Source organism: Centropristis striata, chromosome 8 (assembly GCF_030273125.1).
Source record: "Centropristis striata isolate RG_2023a ecotype Rhode Island chromosome 8, C.striata_1.0, whole genome shotgun sequence".
Classification (NCBI taxonomy): Eukaryota; Metazoa; Chordata; class Actinopteri; order Perciformes; family Serranidae; genus Centropristis; species Centropristis striata.
The window spans coordinates 29,848,839-29,866,103 of record NC_081524.1 but is presented as its reverse complement, the minus strand read 5'-3'; the positions used below and the strand labels follow the sequence as shown (position 1 = coordinate 29,866,103).

At 40.0% G+C, this 17,265-nt stretch overlaps 2 protein-coding genes across 2 annotated transcripts in view; one reads left to right on the top strand and one right to left on the bottom strand.

The window, feature by feature from the left end:
• Positions 1–8,267, top strand: part of snap91a (synaptosome associated protein 91a) — a 61,523-nt gene extending 53,256 nt beyond the window's left edge. The window contains exons 22-29 of the mRNA XM_059338778.1: positions 1,358–1,588; positions 3,364–3,561; positions 3,659–3,677; positions 4,115–4,205; positions 4,398–4,478; positions 4,651–4,785; positions 4,927–5,015; positions 6,069–8,267. Coding sequence (XP_059194761.1) covers positions 1,358–1,588; positions 3,364–3,561; positions 3,659–3,677; positions 4,115–4,205; positions 4,398–4,478; positions 4,651–4,785; positions 4,927–5,007 — 836 coding nt within the window. The 3' untranslated portion in view covers positions 5,008–5,015; positions 6,069–8,267. The remainder of the gene's footprint in view (positions 1–1,357; positions 1,589–3,363; positions 3,562–3,658; positions 3,678–4,114; positions 4,206–4,397; positions 4,479–4,650; positions 4,786–4,926; positions 5,016–6,068) is intronic.
• A 1,123-nt stretch (positions 8,268–9,390) lies between these two features.
• prss35 (serine protease 35) lies at positions 9,391–16,483 on the bottom strand. The gene is made up of 2 exons (XM_059338341.1): positions 16,259–16,483; positions 9,391–11,948 (listed from the first exon to the last, which is right to left on the bottom strand). Exon 2 carries the CDS (start codon positions 11,927–11,929, stop codon positions 10,655–10,657), a length of 1,275 nt encoding a protein of 424 aa, XP_059194324.1. The 5' UTR covers positions 11,930–11,948; positions 16,259–16,483; the 3' UTR covers positions 9,391–10,654.
• Between the last annotated feature and the right edge of the window lie 782 nt (positions 16,484–17,265).

The following is a 17,265-nucleotide window of genomic DNA, read 5'->3' as shown; positions in this document are numbered from 1 at the left end:
GCAAATTTTGATAATGTGTCCACAGTCTTACAAAAACTTTTTCTGCTGGCAAACGGCTGATGGAAATGTTTTATGCTGATTAAGAAATTATACAGGAAGTAATGATGGAGATGCATTTGTCAGATTAATAATGACTCAGACTTGGCAGGACTGGTTTAATTTTATTACACAGCAGTTCCAAAATGGACTTGGACTCATTTGGAAATGTCTGTAAAATGTCTGTTCCCCTTGGCCATAAAGTGATATCATAGCCAATCGGCCCATCTCATTTCTATCTCCTTGGTACAGCCAATAGTTCATGAATATGAGCATCACAAAGTGTCTTCGCCCTTATATTTTGTCTTTTTTTTAGTACGTTAAAAATTACAACATTTCATTCAACACACAAAATGTGCGTTCAGACAAGCATCTTACATGTTTGTATTTGTGAATATATTTACACTATGAAAAAATTATATATAGGACCTCATGTTTACCTACCCTGTTAGCCATGATGAGTCATAATTACCGTAAACACATCAGTAACACATCATATTGAGTCACAAGATTAATACGAGATTTAATGAAATGGTTGGTGTAGTAAGAAAGACAAATAAACAAAGTTCTGCCACAGAAAGTTCCATTCTTTTTTTTTCATTGCTTTCTTTGTGAAATATTGGATAATTTGACCTCTTTTAGCTTGATACTTGTATTTAAATTAAATCAACTGAGAAATTTGGAGGGGAAATCATGCTTATGCTGGAATGGATAATAAATCAAAGACATCTGAAACCTCACAAAGAGCCCCAGTTATTACTATTGCTTTTGTTTGAGGTCAAAAGTATAGTAGTATCCACTGTATAGTCGAATAAAATAGAAATACTCAGTTCAAGTACATCAATATTTGATTTGAATTACAGTAAAGTGTTTGAGTAAATGTACTTAGTTACTATTCCTAACTGGGATGCATTGTGTTTATATTCTAATATTTTTCTCATTTATTATATGTCACAGTTGTCTTGGTTTGTTTCATTATTTTGTGTCTCTGCTGTTGAGCATGCTATTAAACATTTGGCATATCATGCTGTTTTTATACTTTTCTTGTCTAGATATATGTTGCTGTGTCCTGCTCAGATAATGGAATACATAGTTTTTTTAAATAGGATCTAGTGTTGTAAATTGTTGTAATTTGCTGCTGCACTGATCAACTTTGCCCACAGGAATAACCAAAATTGAATTTATCTTTCAAGATGTCTTGTCTGCCATCTGTTGTGTCCGTAATCATATTTAATGCGTGTTCCTCATGGAATTGGGGTGAGTCAGAAAACAGTACAACATATGATATCACAAATTAGGTCTTGTCTGTTGTCCTCCTCAGGCCTGATGTCCCCCACCCTGGCTCCCACTGCTGCCCCAGCTTTAGCCCCAGCCTTGGCTCCAGCTCCAGCCTTGGCTCCGGTGCAAAACGACCTCCTCGAGTCAGGCTTTGATGCTCTGGGCTGCCTCAGCACTCCAACACCACCTGTACCTGCTGTAGTACCAATAATACCAGCAGTACAAGAACCTGCAACCACCACACCGGCACCCTCTGGTGGATTTGATGCTTCAAGTAAGTGAATAACCATCATCCTTTCATTTTAGTAACCTGCCTTACTGTCATGCTGAAATATAAGAACATTTTAAGGAGTATTTTGTTCATCTGCTTGATGCACATTAATCTGCTCTGGTTCATTATATCTGAGCTACCTTAACCATGACCAACTAGGTCATTTATTCCTGCTGAGAGCTTGACTACTGCATGAATGACACACTGATGTGCTGCTGTCACTTCCTCACGTACAACAGTTGTTTCTGGTAACTGCTTAACTCCTCAGCACTGCTGCGTCTCTCGCAATGATTTTCTTTATTTTTTCTCAATCTCTTCTCTTCTACTTGTACAAATGCTGTGCATTCTCCACCTCCTCCCCACCCGAATTCCTCTCTGCAATCTTTCTTTTTCCCTTTCCCTTTCCCTTTCTCTGTCTTCTTACTTTCTTTCTTTCTTTCTTTCTTTCTTTCTTTCTTTCTTTCTTTCTTTCTGCTACACGCTTTTTGTCTTCTGCTTCATTTTATTTCCCTCTTCACCCCTATCCACACACCTTCCACTCTGCTGGCTCATTGCTTGCTTCTTCTAATCTGTACTTGGTGAGTTCCACCCGGCAGTGCATTGCAGCATGTGGAGTTTGGACAAGTCTCCCCTTCTGCGTCTTTGCATGTTGCAGTATGACCCCTGATTGTCTCCTGCATGAGACAAGACGTACTGTATTGTTATTTATTTTTCCCTTGGTCTTTTAGAGCAATGGCTCTATGGTAACCACATGCCATCAAGGCCTGAGTCTGTAGTTGCTAGAGTCTGCAGGTTTTATGTATTTTTTTTATTTGTGGCCCAGTAAACAGCATTAGATTGTCAACTTGGATAAATTGCAGCTAAAAGTAATGAATAAATAATTAAAACGATTAGCCATATGTAATAGATAGATGGTTAAAAATGTGAGCTAAAAGTAATGGATAAATTGTTGAAATACTTAGCCAGTTGTACAGATGTTTAAATCAGTTAGGTAGTAAATGGTAGTAAATTATTAAAATAGGTTTCTCAAGAAAATGTAGAAATGGTTAAATAAGTAGTTGAAATAGTCAGCAAATTTTATTAATGGTTAAAATTGTTAGCTAAAAGCTAGTAAACAGTTGACATAGATAGCCCAAAGGATATATGGATAAAATGGGTAAATGGTTGATAGTCCAGCTTCTGACAGTCGCTGTATTATTGGTATAAATACAAATTGATTTATACTAATTGACCTAAACACTGACAGCTAAAATCAATTCAAATGAACACAGGCTATTTGGAACATGTCAGGTGGTATTGAAGAAGGGTTACTTAGTTCATTTGACAGAGGTGTGTCAGTTGAGGCTGGGGGCCACTGTCTTGAATACATCCTTAACCAGCTTTCAACAACACAATGCTTCTCTAGTGGCTAGTTTGTTGGAATAAAAACCTGTAAACTCTTTGGTCTTGATGACACCTGGTTCAAAACCAGTGCTGCATTAAACAATCAGCCACTGTTTAAGTTCCTGAGATGTGACTATGTAAACTGACTGAGCAATCAGCCAAGTGAGTGCTATAATTATATCATTTTGAATGCTCAAATATATTTACAGTACAGTCCTATAGTGTGCATGCGATGCACAGATGACTTCTGATGCTGTCACAGCTGGATTGTCCCGTTACAGTACTGCCTGGTCTCACATCTGCCCTCTGCTTGTGTTAAAGATAGATTAGGGATTTGCAGGTTTGTAATCTGTGTTGTCTCTCTGATGTCCCGCCATTCCTACCCTCTCCCCAAGTGTTCGATGGATTAGGCGACTTGCTGATGCCCGCCATAACGCCCCAGAGCACTGGGGGCAGCACTGCTGGAAGCACAGCAGGAAGCATGGGAACTCCTGTCGCAACGGGAGGCATTGTGGCCGCTCCTCCTGCCACCCCACCTCCTACCAAAACTGTCGGAGGAGACCTGGACTCATCACTGGCCAACCTGATTGGAGGTAGACTCCAGCTTTTTTTGAGCTCAATCATGTCTGCTTGTTACTATAAAAAATCAAATAAAAATTTAACTCATTTTTGTTTCTTTTCTCTGTTAAGATCTTGGAGTAAAGAAAAAGTAAGTGTGTTTAAAGATGATACTTCTATAAGTGCATGACACTTGTGTAGGATTAAAGATGTATGCATAGTTCTTCAAAGTCTTTCAATTATTTAATCATATGATATGAAGGTCTAGGTTTAAACATCATGCTTTAAACTTAATGTACATCTAACTCAAACATGTTTTTAGTGAACTTTTAGGATTTGATTTTGTTCATCCTAGGATAAGAACATAACATAAATACTCTGTGATGGATGTAACAGCAGTAGTATGGTTTCATTAGGATTCCTTGGGAGCAAAGTTGAAGCCTTATTTTGGAAAACGTCAATAAAAGGGAATTTTAATTAAATTTGAGTGTAGTAAAGCTCTGAAGTAATCCACTCCAAACATGAGCAGTATAATGTGACAAATAGCACAGTAGAGCCTGAGGTGTTCCTGTGTTTTATCTACTTTAGGGACCCACAGAGTGAGAAGAAACTGACAGGAGGCGCCAACTGGATGCCACATGTAGCTCCCACAAGCTGGGCTACACCAGGAGCCCCCATGGTAAGAGCAGCATGGACACTGTAATCCCACCATGTGATCACATTTCATCTAAAAGACAATTTTGCTGCAAAGAAAAAATCTTTACTATTGCAACCATTTGAATTTGAGATTTCCCACAAGCTGTGGTTTCGAGGCAGATATTTAAATACATGCAGGTTTTACTGATGTACTCTCTTCTTTGGTCCTTTCTAGGCTGGTGCCACACCTGGAGCCCCTGGGGCACCAGTAGCAGCCATGGTGCCACCAATGAGCGCACAGCCTGGCTTTGGCATGGTGAGCTTTATTTAATGTGAAGAACGTTCTCTTAATTGTATCTTCGAAGCTTCATCAGCTGAGTAAACCTTTGCGCGGTTCACAAATATGTACAAAACTAATCATTGTGAAGGCAGATGATGACTAATCTGCGTAGCCTGTGTTAGCTAATGTCTTATTCTTGTTTTGCCAGCCCCCTGCAGGAGGGCCTGGAGCTCCAATGATGCAGCCCATGATGGGGCAGCCTATGATGGGACAGCCCATGATGAGACCTCCCTTCACTGGGGTGGCTGGAGCTGCACCCGGAGCCGCTGCACCCGGAGCACCGGTAACAAAACATACATAGTAAACCCACTGAACAATAAGGTCATTTGTCTCCACATATAGAAACCAGTTATCCTTTTATACATCAAAAATAAGATTCATGTTTTCTTTAAAAGATACAGCACTTGCTTTCCAATTTTTCCAGCTTCCTCCAGGACCTGCAAGCCAGAGCCCCAAGAAACCTAAGGATCCTTTGGCAGATCTCGACCTCAAAGACTTCTTATAATGCCCCAGGTGGGAGCTTAGCCTTTTACGTGCAGAATAATGTGTTATTTTTGCCTATTCCAAGATGGTGTGTTTAAATATTTCTGCATACCGGGGTCCCCAAACAGTCTTAGAATTGTATAAATTGGGTATGACTGGAAAGCTGAGACGTAGATTCAGTGAGCCTCATTTTGTATTCATGTGTGATGATGTTAGTCCTCATAGTAGCAGTTTATTAGAATAATCACAGCCTCATGAAACTTTACAACCACAAATGTGAAACCTAGAGCATTCAGAGGATGTATGGCTTTCCTGAGTTTATTGACATTAAACGGTTTCTGAGCAAACAGAAGTACTTGACATCCAGTAACAGAAAATGCAATTCTTGCAGAAATCTCATTTGCTATCAAAGTTCTGGATACCAAATAAATCATGGAACGTTGCAAACTCTCCACTTGCCCACATCTTCCAGCTAAAGTTAGGGTTAATATTTCTTACCATTAAAATTGAAAGGGGACACTCGATGACACATAGAGTGAGAAGAAACTAGCTGCTATGTGGGAGTTTAATTATGATAGATTTGGTGGACAGAAGGTTCAAACGGCGTTATCGCTAGAATGTTTTAATTACAGAGACAGACTTGTTTCCATATCCTAAGGATTTGATTGCAGGGACGACAAATTATTTCAACATAGAATAAAAAAAATATTAGTATTTCTAAATTTAATAATGCCTCTGTGAAGGAAATGGGAGTGTTTTTTTGTTGGTTAGCTGGCTCATCCCTGTAGCTCCATTATGTCTACTCTGTTGCCAGGTACAGCACCTGCACATGAAGTAGGCTCCATGTTTCCAAGTTATTTCCTGCTTTCATCAGCAGTTGGGAAATGTATACCACCTGTGCTCTAAAATACCAATAAATAGTGAAAGTACGAATAAATGCCCTTTTATGATAAAATCTTGGTTGGTTCAGCTGTTCCAACTGCCTTCTTTCAAAAATTAAATTATTCTTTCAGCTTTGCATTATTTAAATTGACAACCACATGACTCTTATGTAGGAATGTTTTTTTATTTCCTGTTTTCCAGCCGCTTTCTTCTCTGGACCAGGGCCCTCTCACCTTTTACCTGATGTCTGTCAACATCTCAGGATGTTCAGCTACTCAACCTTATAAGAGCCTCTTATCTCCACCCTCCCATCAACACCCCACCCCTCTCCTGTGTGATGTCGTAGCACAAACTGTGAAAGTGAACCATAGCGGATTATATATATATATATGAGAAAAAAACAAACAAGCGTGTGCTTATGTAGATGTACTAATCTTTTGTCTAAACAAAATCACTCAAAACCCTTACAAAAAAAGTCCACAAAAGTATGTGAAAGAAAGTGAAGGCGTATGTGTTTAGATTTCTCTTTGTGTTGAGTTGAATGATGGATGTGCTTTGGTGTCCTAAGCCCCGACCACCACCCCATATTTGTCCCGCCTCCTTATAAAGGGGGAGGAGCTCTTCTTTGTCCCACTCTGATTGGATGAGAGTGGTAAACGAAGCCCCGGTAGATTTTTGAAGAAACATGTTGTGTGTTGTTTACAGAAAGGTCCTCGCTGATGTACATAGATTTCTCTGGCGAGGATTACGTCTCTATTCTGTATGTCTGTTGAAGAGAAATATAAATGTGAATCTGACATGAAATTGTAAGAAGTCGTGTGAGTATCCTTCTATTTCCCGTCATCTTTTGAAAGTATTTGGAAACAAATATGAATACCGCTATATGATTAATATACTGTATATTAAGAAATAACTTCCATGGGCTTCTGAATCCTACCAGACCAGCAAGTGATACTTTTTGTTGTTTGTTTGGTTTTTTACTTGTGGCTTATTTTTCTATGTTTCTTTATTTGTCTTTTTGTCCAATGTTCTTTATATGTTCTGTTTCTGTTAGAATAATCCTCCAGACCGGTGTCGATATTTGCTGGCATTGCAATTAAAGAACATATCTTACAACAGAGAAAATGCTTTAGTTATTCGTCAGAGGTAAACTCATTATAACTGCAGTTTTGACACTACCCATGTGTATATGTCCGTTGCCTGTTCTTTCACTATTACAATGACCAGGTCAGTATGATTATTTTTGTATTTCGAGTGTAAGATATTCCATTGCCATACCGAACTTGATGCTCAGACAGATCAAATACATACAATAGCAGCAAACCAGTATTTTGATCCAGCAGGAAGGACTTAACTGGCTTTGCTCACTTTGCACAAGTCAGGAACATATTAAAGGTACCCTGTCAAGTTCTATTTACTCTAATATCCCTTTTCCTCCATCATTGAATGGGTTCAGTTACGGTTTTGACCAAAAATAAATTGGAACTGGACCCCAAATGTTGGTTCAAGAGGGCAAAGCGTATTCTACAGGTTGGAAAGAGAAGATGCATATATGAGTCTCTGACATCTTTTATCACTAATAGTTGGTCCAGATGTGTAGGGAAATAGGTGTCTCACTAAATAATGTTTAGGTGTATGCTTGCTGCCTGCCTTTTGAACAAATCAAATCCACATTGTTTACAAATAAAACGGGCCTGATCATCAAAAGCGTTGTTTCATTGCCCTTCTAGTGGTCAAAAACTTCACAGGGTACCTTTAAGTTCCGTGTGACTTACCTGTCTGTTGAAACCAGTGCTTTTGGACAAAGTGGTGAAAGTGACAGTGTGTATGCCTGCACTGCTGCTTCAAAAATATAATTACAGCAGATTAATAATGGAGAGAAAAAAAACAACAAATAATCACATTTGATTGCTGTTTGAATATAACTTTTGTTCAAGTTGTTCATATGATCATTGCTGACCTTTGACCCATTGTCAGTTAAACAGTACATATTGTTAGTGGTCACATGAGAGCGATGTGGACAGTATGAAAATCCACATGGTGCCACTGTCCATCTTGCCATGATCTTGTATCCAAAAAAGCATCTGTTACAATGGAATTAATATGTTGGTATGCATTTGGACAGCCGTGTAACTCCAGAGGCCCCAGTCCTGTGCTATAACCAAGACTAATGTAAAGCTTACTTTGTGTGTTGTCTTTTCGGTGGACTAAAGAAGCAACTGGGTGTGAGAATCTGACATGATTCAGATAAGTCAAATGGAAGATTATTAACATTTTTTCATGACTGACTTATAAAGTTGTATTTTTGTTTAGTTGTAAATTTATTTTATTTACAATGGCCCACCCCAGTGCATGTAAGCCCTTTGAGGTGCAATAAATTAAATGACGGATTGAACTACCGATGAAGGATTTTTTTTCTTCTATATCATGAAGATTGGAGAAATGTCAGTTTGAAGGAATTATTTCAAGAATGTACATCCCACCACATCATCAGTAGAGCTGGGTAACGTTTAAAAAAAAAAAGACAATGTCTGTACCAATATTTGTACCCTTAAAGTACAATAAGTCAATACCAAGCATGTGAAATGCCACCACCATTCCTCCCCATCCAAATTTTACACCATTTGCACATTACACATTGAACTAATAATGCCATGAAATACATTATGCTTGACTTTGTCACACCACAGACTATATGGGTTGAAGCTTCTGAACTACTGGGTCACATTACATAGAGGAATGCATGCGACTGCAAAATTATTATATATATATACACCTAGGATCTAGAAAACAAATGACCAAGGACATGTTACCAACTTGGTATAGTGGGCAAGTGGGCCAGCCCCATGGCCTCAGGGGCCCCAATAGCCTCAGGTGCATGGTTTGGTTTTTGGCCACTTCATTATTGGCAAGTTTGTTAGTGAATTTACACCACCAAAGTACAATACTGACTAATCAGGTTTGAATACTCCCTTATTTGGCCACGTAGGGGCAATGCAACAAACTGTATGCACCATTTACATATTATTCACTTAAAATGTTGAAATGCAGTTAATAGTTAATATTAAATGCTCCACTATGTCCAGCAGCTGCCTGCTAACTTAGTCTGCAATTTGATGCTTGGGTGGTAGCATACAGTGGGTTTATCAGAGCTTTTGCACTGAAAACAGAGTCAAATGATAACTTTCTGTGGGTTCATCAAATATCACATTAAAATATTGATTAGTGCAGCTTCAATGAGAGTATTGAGGCACCAGGGTACATAAATGATGCACAGCCGGCTGCTTGGTGCCGTCAAAAGGGGCTCAGCAGCAGACTTTAGCAACTAGGTCCCCTAGCAAAATTATCTGTCCATGCTGTTCAGTGGTTTGACTTATGGTGATGCATTAGTTGTTACTGACTTAGCGTGTTTTCATACTATTTAATGAAATGTCACACTATCTGTTACTGATAGTGTACCGTGATATAATAGTAAATATAATTTTATGTAATCAGGATCATCATAAACACGCACACACACAAGTAGTAATCTTGGTTTAATGGTTGGTAGTCTTCAATCGTCATCATTAATTTTCAGGTATTTGGTATTCAAAAGGATACTCGTATGAATTTTTGGAACACAAAGAACATAAAAAAGTAAAAAAAATCACATCCCAGATTTAAATTTGTCATTGTATAACAATATTGCCTTTGTGATGTTAACCCTTTGAATTAGAGAAATCTCAACAGCTCAAGTAAATCATTAAATGGTTCAGTCCCAACTTAACACAACTCAAATACGTAGCCTCACATAAAATACATAGTTACAGTACTAGGCTATCAAAATATATTCTGAGAAGTCTCCCCTCCCCCCTCCAAAAAGTTTACAATTCCATAAATTAGCACCACGTTTTCTGGATAAGCACCGATAGAATTATGTGCACAACAATGAAACCATATTTCACTGCGTTGCAAGAACAGAGAAAATATGGTGTGACTCACAAATCAGGAAAAAATTCTACACAGGATCCATAAGGACCCTTTCTCTATTTAGACAGAAAGACAGGTAGTTGTAAAAACAAACAAACACAAAGTTCTAGATATACACAATGCAAAACACCAGCTTGTTCAATTAAAAATGTTTATAAAAACAATTATCTCTATATAGTTCATTTGTAAAACAAAAGTTACATTATTTCTTCTGGGTCTTTTGTCAATGCACATGCTCTTCTTTACAGTAGTGGAGAACACTTGGTATTGCAAGTGTCTCCATACAAAGCCTGGTTGGAATATGAGACGAATGTATGAGGGGCTTCATTCACAAACATTTGCATATACACTCTTTCCAACATTGTATCCAAAATGGTCAAATCTTTAAAAAATAGAAAGCAAAACTGCAGATCTGAATGATCTGTAAATACATACAATACATATTTTTTCTCAGTTGTTTTTTTTTAGCAAATAAATTAGAAAAGCTGAAGAGCCACAGTTCTCTAGATGTGCTGACGAAATCATGTAGTTGTCAACAGTGAGTCTGTATGGCTGTGTGTGTGTGTGTGCGTGTGTGTGTGTGTGTGTGTGTGTGTGTGTGTCTGTGTGTGTGTGTGTGTGTGTGTGTGTGTGTGTGTGTGTGTGTGTGTAGATCAGTGTAGCAGGAGTCACTGGGAGGCAGGAAGAGGAGAGGCAGCCATCAGGCCCCTGGTTGGTGATGAGAGGTTGGGGTGAGAGAAGGCAGGGTGTTCCTTATATGGAGGCGGATCTGAGGAATGGAAGAGTGGTGGCGGTTTAGGGTAGGGTCCTGTGTTTTCTTAGGCTACCTGGCACTCACTCGAGTCCCCGTGGACCCAGTAGCAGATCTGGGCATATTTGAGAGGTGTTATCCTCACCGCCACGTTGTAATCCTGCTGCATCCCATTGCCGTTTACATCCACCCACTGGTGACCAGAGAAAACCCCGATGATCTTCCTCTTCCACCTCTTCTTGCCAGGCTCTTTGAGGCGAATGTAGATCCCAGAGCCACTGGAGCCGGGTTTGGCGTCGCAGTATTGGTACAACAAATCATTGGATTCCTCCGACACGGCGCAGAACCGGTACACCAGGTTGCCAGGGCGATCATCATCAAAGCCAGAGAAGTGGATCCTCCCAGCAGGAAGCTTCTTGACAGAGGGGATAACACCCAGATCCATGTGCTTGACTTTTGGGGCTTTCTTCAGCTCCAAAACAGCATAATCATAATCCGCAGCCAGTCCATCAGACACACCTTTGAACCAACCCTTAGGCACCTGGGTCTTCTTGACCCCGGTCCACCTAAACGAAGGTTTCCCAGATTCCGCACTTCGTCGACTCCGGCTCTTTCTACCTTTCCCTTTTCCTTTACGCTCCCCTTTCCCACCATTCTCTTCTTGTTCTTGCACTTCCTCTCTATCTTTTTCTCCCTTTCTCCTTTTACCCTTTCCTCGCCCTCCTCTCCCTTTGCCTCCTTTCCCTCGCCTGGACTTCTCCTTCAGAATACCAACACGCAGCTTCTGCACCCCATCTAGATAATCCTTCCCATCGTGGATGCAGTGGGCAGCGGTCAGCACGTGTTTAGGTGACACGAGAACTCCAGAGCACCCTGTTGAGATCTTCACGGAGGTAACGAAGGGGTATTTGGTGGAGAACTGCTTATCAGAGATGGTGAAGCGGGTATCTGTGCCGTACACTTCTCGCTTGTGGCGAGAGCTTGATGAGGTGTTTCCGGTCCAGGCAGTCACCTCATTGAGGCCCTGCACAGAAACTGAGGTATACGTGCGTGTACCATTCTCATAAACCGTCTCGTAGGACAGGAACTGCTCCAGGTCGTCCAGAGAGGTGGCGGGGAGGCGTCGCTGACACTCAATCCCACAGGTTCCACTCAGCTCCGGCTGTGGCTGGGCTGAAAAGTTTGGGCTGCTGAGAGGTACAGTGCGTCTTTTCCTTACCAGAGGTACCTTCCACTGTGGCCAGGTGTACTCGTCATTGATTGCATTCTCCTCAGCAGCTACAGCCGCCACCACAGCCAGCACCGTCACCGGGAGCAGCACACACAGGGGTATGGGGCCCATTGTTAAGTTGGGCCTGGCTCTGAAATATAAAGAGTAGAGAAGAAGACTTAGGGACACTTGGCAAAACAGGTAGAAAGATGCAAAGATTCATAGTTATTGAATATGTAACTTATTCACTCTCTATAGCTCTGGGAATGTTGGTTGGTCAGCCAGTCCACCAGTTGGTCAAGAATTAATTATCTCAACAGCTGTTTTTTGACATGAAATTATGTACATTTATGTTCCCCAAAGGAGGAATCCTTCGAACTTTGGTGATCCAATGACTTTTCCATTTGCCCCTACAGTAGATGAGCCTTACATTTTATTTTGAGTGTTGTTTTGAGGACAACTATTGGATGGATTGCCATAACATTTACAGATATTCATGGTGCCCAGAGAATGAATGACTCAAAGGTTCTGACTCGAAATGCCAAAATAAACATCACTTTTGGCTGAGATAGTCTTCATATAACTCTCACTAAAGTTTGATGGGCATTCTGACATTCAGGAACAGCTTTACACAACTTTGACCCCTGATGTGCAAATGTAGAGGTTGCTCGATTTTAATGACAACTGCTAGTGTTGCTAGCCTTAAGCTAAGTACAGCTATTAGTGCTCCCACTGGCTAACTAATTGCTGTTCTGCACTGCTCCTGAGCATTGTGTGGTCACTGGTTTGAAGGATGGGTTAAATGCAGAAAAAATACCCTGCTTGCTGTTTCGGTGTGTGTGTGCAAAAACAAATCTTAATCTTAATATAGGCAATTGGTAAACTCCCCCCCTAAAATCGGTAACAATATCTGCCTCAAAAAGTCCATATTGGTCAGTCCCTAATATTCAATTTCAAATGTCATGTACAGTTCCTTTTTAGTAATCTATAGCTTTAGTCTAGTGCATCCAGCAGGGCAATGTTTAAACTTATCCAGTGAAATATCTATATATTTTACAACCCAGATTCTAAAGAAGTTGGGACGTTGTCCGAAACGTAAATAAACAGAATGCTATAATTTGATAATATATACTTAATTGAAAACTGTACCAAGCAGTATATTTTATGTTCACAGTGTCCCAACTTTTTGGAAATCATGATTATATATGGATTGGCACTACATTTGGTACAGACATTCATAAACCCTAGTAATCCATTTGGTGGGTTTATGAGCCCATGAACTCATCAGATGAACCCTAGAAACTTTGGTGATCTTCTAACATGTCCTCAAACACCACCATGTGGTTGAAATTTGTAATTTTTCAAAAACTGCTGGATGGACTGCCATGAACTCGCACACTTTTGTACACATTGGTACACACATTTGTGCACTCTTTAGGTTTAATTATAATCTTTATTTATTTCCTGGAGTGCCATCACTAGACAGCCTTATTTAGTTAAGCAGTCAGATCACCATTTCAACTAATCAGCATGTGATTGCCCCACCTTTCATGCCTTAAAGGAGACATATTATGTTCACTTTCAGGTTCAAACTTGTGTTGGAGAATACTAGAAAGTGAATGTTGACACGCTTTGATGTAAAAAAAAATAAAAATAAAAAAAACAACAACAACAACATTACTTTTCTCATACTGTCTGTTTGAATATATCTATACTGACCCTCTGTCTGAGACCTGTCTTTTAAGCTCCACACCTGAAAAAGCCCAGTCTGCTCTGATTGGATTGCAAGAAAAATATGGTACCCCTTTGCAAAGGTAATTCTTAAACCTTGAAGCGTATATTCTAATGACCCTGCATATGACACAGGAGCGGGGTCAAATCTGAATAGCTTGTTAAATCCCATGTTTTCTGAAAAAGTGTGTTTTCCATAATATATCCCCTTTAATGTTATGATACTGTTAATGCATACTGCAGCATGTTGCTTTTTAAAAACATTTTCATCTGTTCAGTAAAAAAACAAAAACTACCGATCTGCAACGGTTTTCACATCATGATTGCAAAATCACAACTGATTTGGTTTTTGACACTTATTATTCTGTTATACTTGGGTTCTTGAAGTAGCTTTACAGAAATCAAACAACCAGCAAAATCAGAATTCCCTGAATTGAGAAAGTATTGCATCCAATGATAAGACATTCAGGTCTAGAAAGTATAAACACAGATCCATGTAAGGCCACAAGGAGGCAGTGTAGCCCAGAATTTACGAGACTACAGCTGCATAGCAATGTATGGCAGCACAAAACAATCAAATACATTTTAAAGAGCATTCCTCAAAATGCTCAACTTTGCAGAAAAAAAATGGTTACATTATGCATTTAAAGAAATATCACTCTGTATAAAATATATAACATATTTTCTCTCAAGTCGATACATTAGCTGTGTGGTTGAGAAGAGATTTATGTCCTCTGAGTCGTGCTGGAGGCTGCGGGCAGCGTCAAGGGGAGGATGAACCCTGATCCTTTGAATGGGCTGAGACAGTGGCTTGGAGGTTTGCCACAATGGTTAACCTTCTCCTCCAGTAATGACCATATCTGGTTTCCTTAGCTCCACTCCACTCCGTGTCATGCATAGAAACGACATCAAACACAGAGTCTACGTGGGCTTTAAACAGCCTGCTGCTTCAAGCTTCTATTGTACGCATGTGACATTGCCAATAATCCCGATAACCCTATAAAGAAAACTAGAATTTGGACACATTTTTATACATTCAGCAGACCATCACTTAACTACAGAGTAGGAGAGCTTCATTTCATCAGCATGGCTGTGGTGATGAAGTCACGCAGGCCTTTCCAAACACACAGGGAGAGAAAATCATTTGGATGCCGTTCTTTGGGGAGTGCAAATCCAACAAGTTAATTTCAAACAGAAGTCCAGAGTGAAACCCAACAGTGATTGCATTCATTCTGGTGGCTTGAGGGGGTTAAATGGTGTGTGACGGACAGGCTGGAGGACAAGCCTTTGGGGGGACAGTCGACATTGGCCAGGGGGTACACAGACACACATTCCCTTTCAATTAGGTGTTAGTGCAGAGTGACAATGAGACTGTGTCTGGTTTGGCAGAGCATCCAAAAGGGAGACTGTACAGCATCACCTATAGAGCATATCAATGCATCATCATCCACTGCATCCACTTTTTGAGTTGAAACTCCCCACAATTTAATTCCAGCTTTGTTTGCCAGTAAGTGCATTTACATCCAACTGAGTCCAACTGCGAAGGAGACTATCTGGCTTAAGTTTACCACAATGTCCAATAAAACATACCCAGTTGCCAACATCTAACCAGCCCCCAAACAGATGGTAATAAAATACAAGCCCACAAGTGCTGTAAAACAGTCTCAATAAATGAGAATACAAAAATGACCCTTAGTTTCTGTTCAACTTCACACTCCCATTCGCCAGACCCAGACATAACACAAATCTAGAAGAAAGCCTGCAATTATTCGACATGGAGTGGAAACTGATATGCTGCCATGATGACTCTTGGTCACAGAAAGCGTTCATTTCAACAATTTTCCACTGCAGTCAGCTGAACAAGAAGCGGTGCCCTCTCCATCCCTCAGTTGAGGGAGTCACAGGAGCAGCCAGAAACACCCAGGAGACACAGTGACCAAAGGATGGCGCTATGGCGCAAGTGTCCATCTCCAACTTAGTCAGCATGGCTCATCAGCTATTGTCTAGTTCAATACCAGGTTTCATAAAAAGATTCATTCATTCAATTACATTTTTTTTTTTCCAATGACTACATCTGAGGTAGACTTTCCAGTAAGCAAACAAGTAAGACAGACGCTGTCAGTGCTTTATAATGAGAACATGCGCCTAAATTGTTTATTTGTAGCTATACAATTCAAAATGTCGAAGTAAGTCTAAGACGAGATTTTCCTCTTTCAAAAAAACAACAACAAATTATTAAAAACTATTAGCATTGTAATGCAAATACATTCCTTAATAAATTCGATATTCAATTAGCCTAAATGTGGAAAAAAAAGCAAGTCCACATCTGTACAGAAATGAGGCAATGCCTCTATTCATCCTAAAGAAGGCCTTACTTGTGCAAACTCTCTATAAAAACATTTCTGATGTGCTGTTTGATCAATTATAATGATTATAGCCAAAATTTCTCAAATCATAGATGTAAATAGCTTCAGGATATTGCACACCACTTAGTCTCAGAAATCGGATCAAAATGTAAAAAGTGCATCCACAAAGAAAAAACAATAACAACCCAAAGTGAAAGAAATCGATCAAAAATGCAAAAAAAAAAAAAAAAAAGAAAAAGAAGAAAAAAAACTATTAAATACAAGCAAATGCAAAAAAATTAATAAAAATTAAAAATAAACTTTCCTCCCCCAGGGTAGCATCAAGAGACCGTAATAATTGTTCAAAACGTCAAAGGCTTCCTACCTGCTTGCATCCGATTGATGGATATGCCAAATCCGCAGCGTATTGTTTGTTTTCCCTAGAAATATACAAATATGATCCCACTAGAAAACAAAGTGCATCCCAGACGTCCTGGTATCAGCGGGGCTACGGCTCCCTTCTCCTCATTGCTTCTTCTTCTGAGAGAAAGTCGCAGCCGAGACGCTGCGCTCAGGCTGCACTTGATGCTGAGGAGGGAGGGAGAGAGGGAGAGAGGGAAGGAGGGGGGAGGAAAAAATCTGAAAAGGACTTTTTTTCACTTGTGACAAAAGCTGTTCACATTTTGGGTGGGACCAGACCAAGCGATCTAAAGGCTGAGCTGGGTGAAGTCAGTGGTCTATTCAGCAGCAGCCCAGTAGGGAGGAGGTGTGCTGGTGTTCAGCAGGCTGCAGGCTGCAGAAGAGAAGCCGCCTCAGTCAATGGGACTGTCAGCGGGCTGTGAAGGAATTAGTTCTACTGTTCTCTACAATAGATATCTAGGTGTTTCCATTCTGAGCCATGCCAACCTCACCATCTGAACCACTTTTATTCTAGCTGTACCTAATACACTCTTATTCAGTCTTTACACCTGACATAAATGTGATGATTTAAACTTTTTTTGTTGTTGCTAAAAACACCACGGGGGGGTGGAGCCCTAAACCATGGGGCCAGGACCCCTTTCATGTGTCAAGATCAATCTGATCCTGTAAATGTGGGCCATGACACAATGATAGAAAAGAAGAAAACGTCTTTGAGGCATCTAACAAGTATTGAGATTAAACAATCTGAGAAGTTTTTACGGAAAGCGATGGAAAATTTGCATCTTATCCTATTGGCTACATAAAAGTACTGATACCACACTGTAATACCCTGTTACATGGAAAAGTCAGTTCAAAATCACTGAACCTGAACCAGAAATATGGTCTGGTTTTATTCCACACATGTATCTTCTTTGTCAAATCCTGGCGCCCACATTACCCACAATACAACTTGACATTCAACATTTTGGCCAG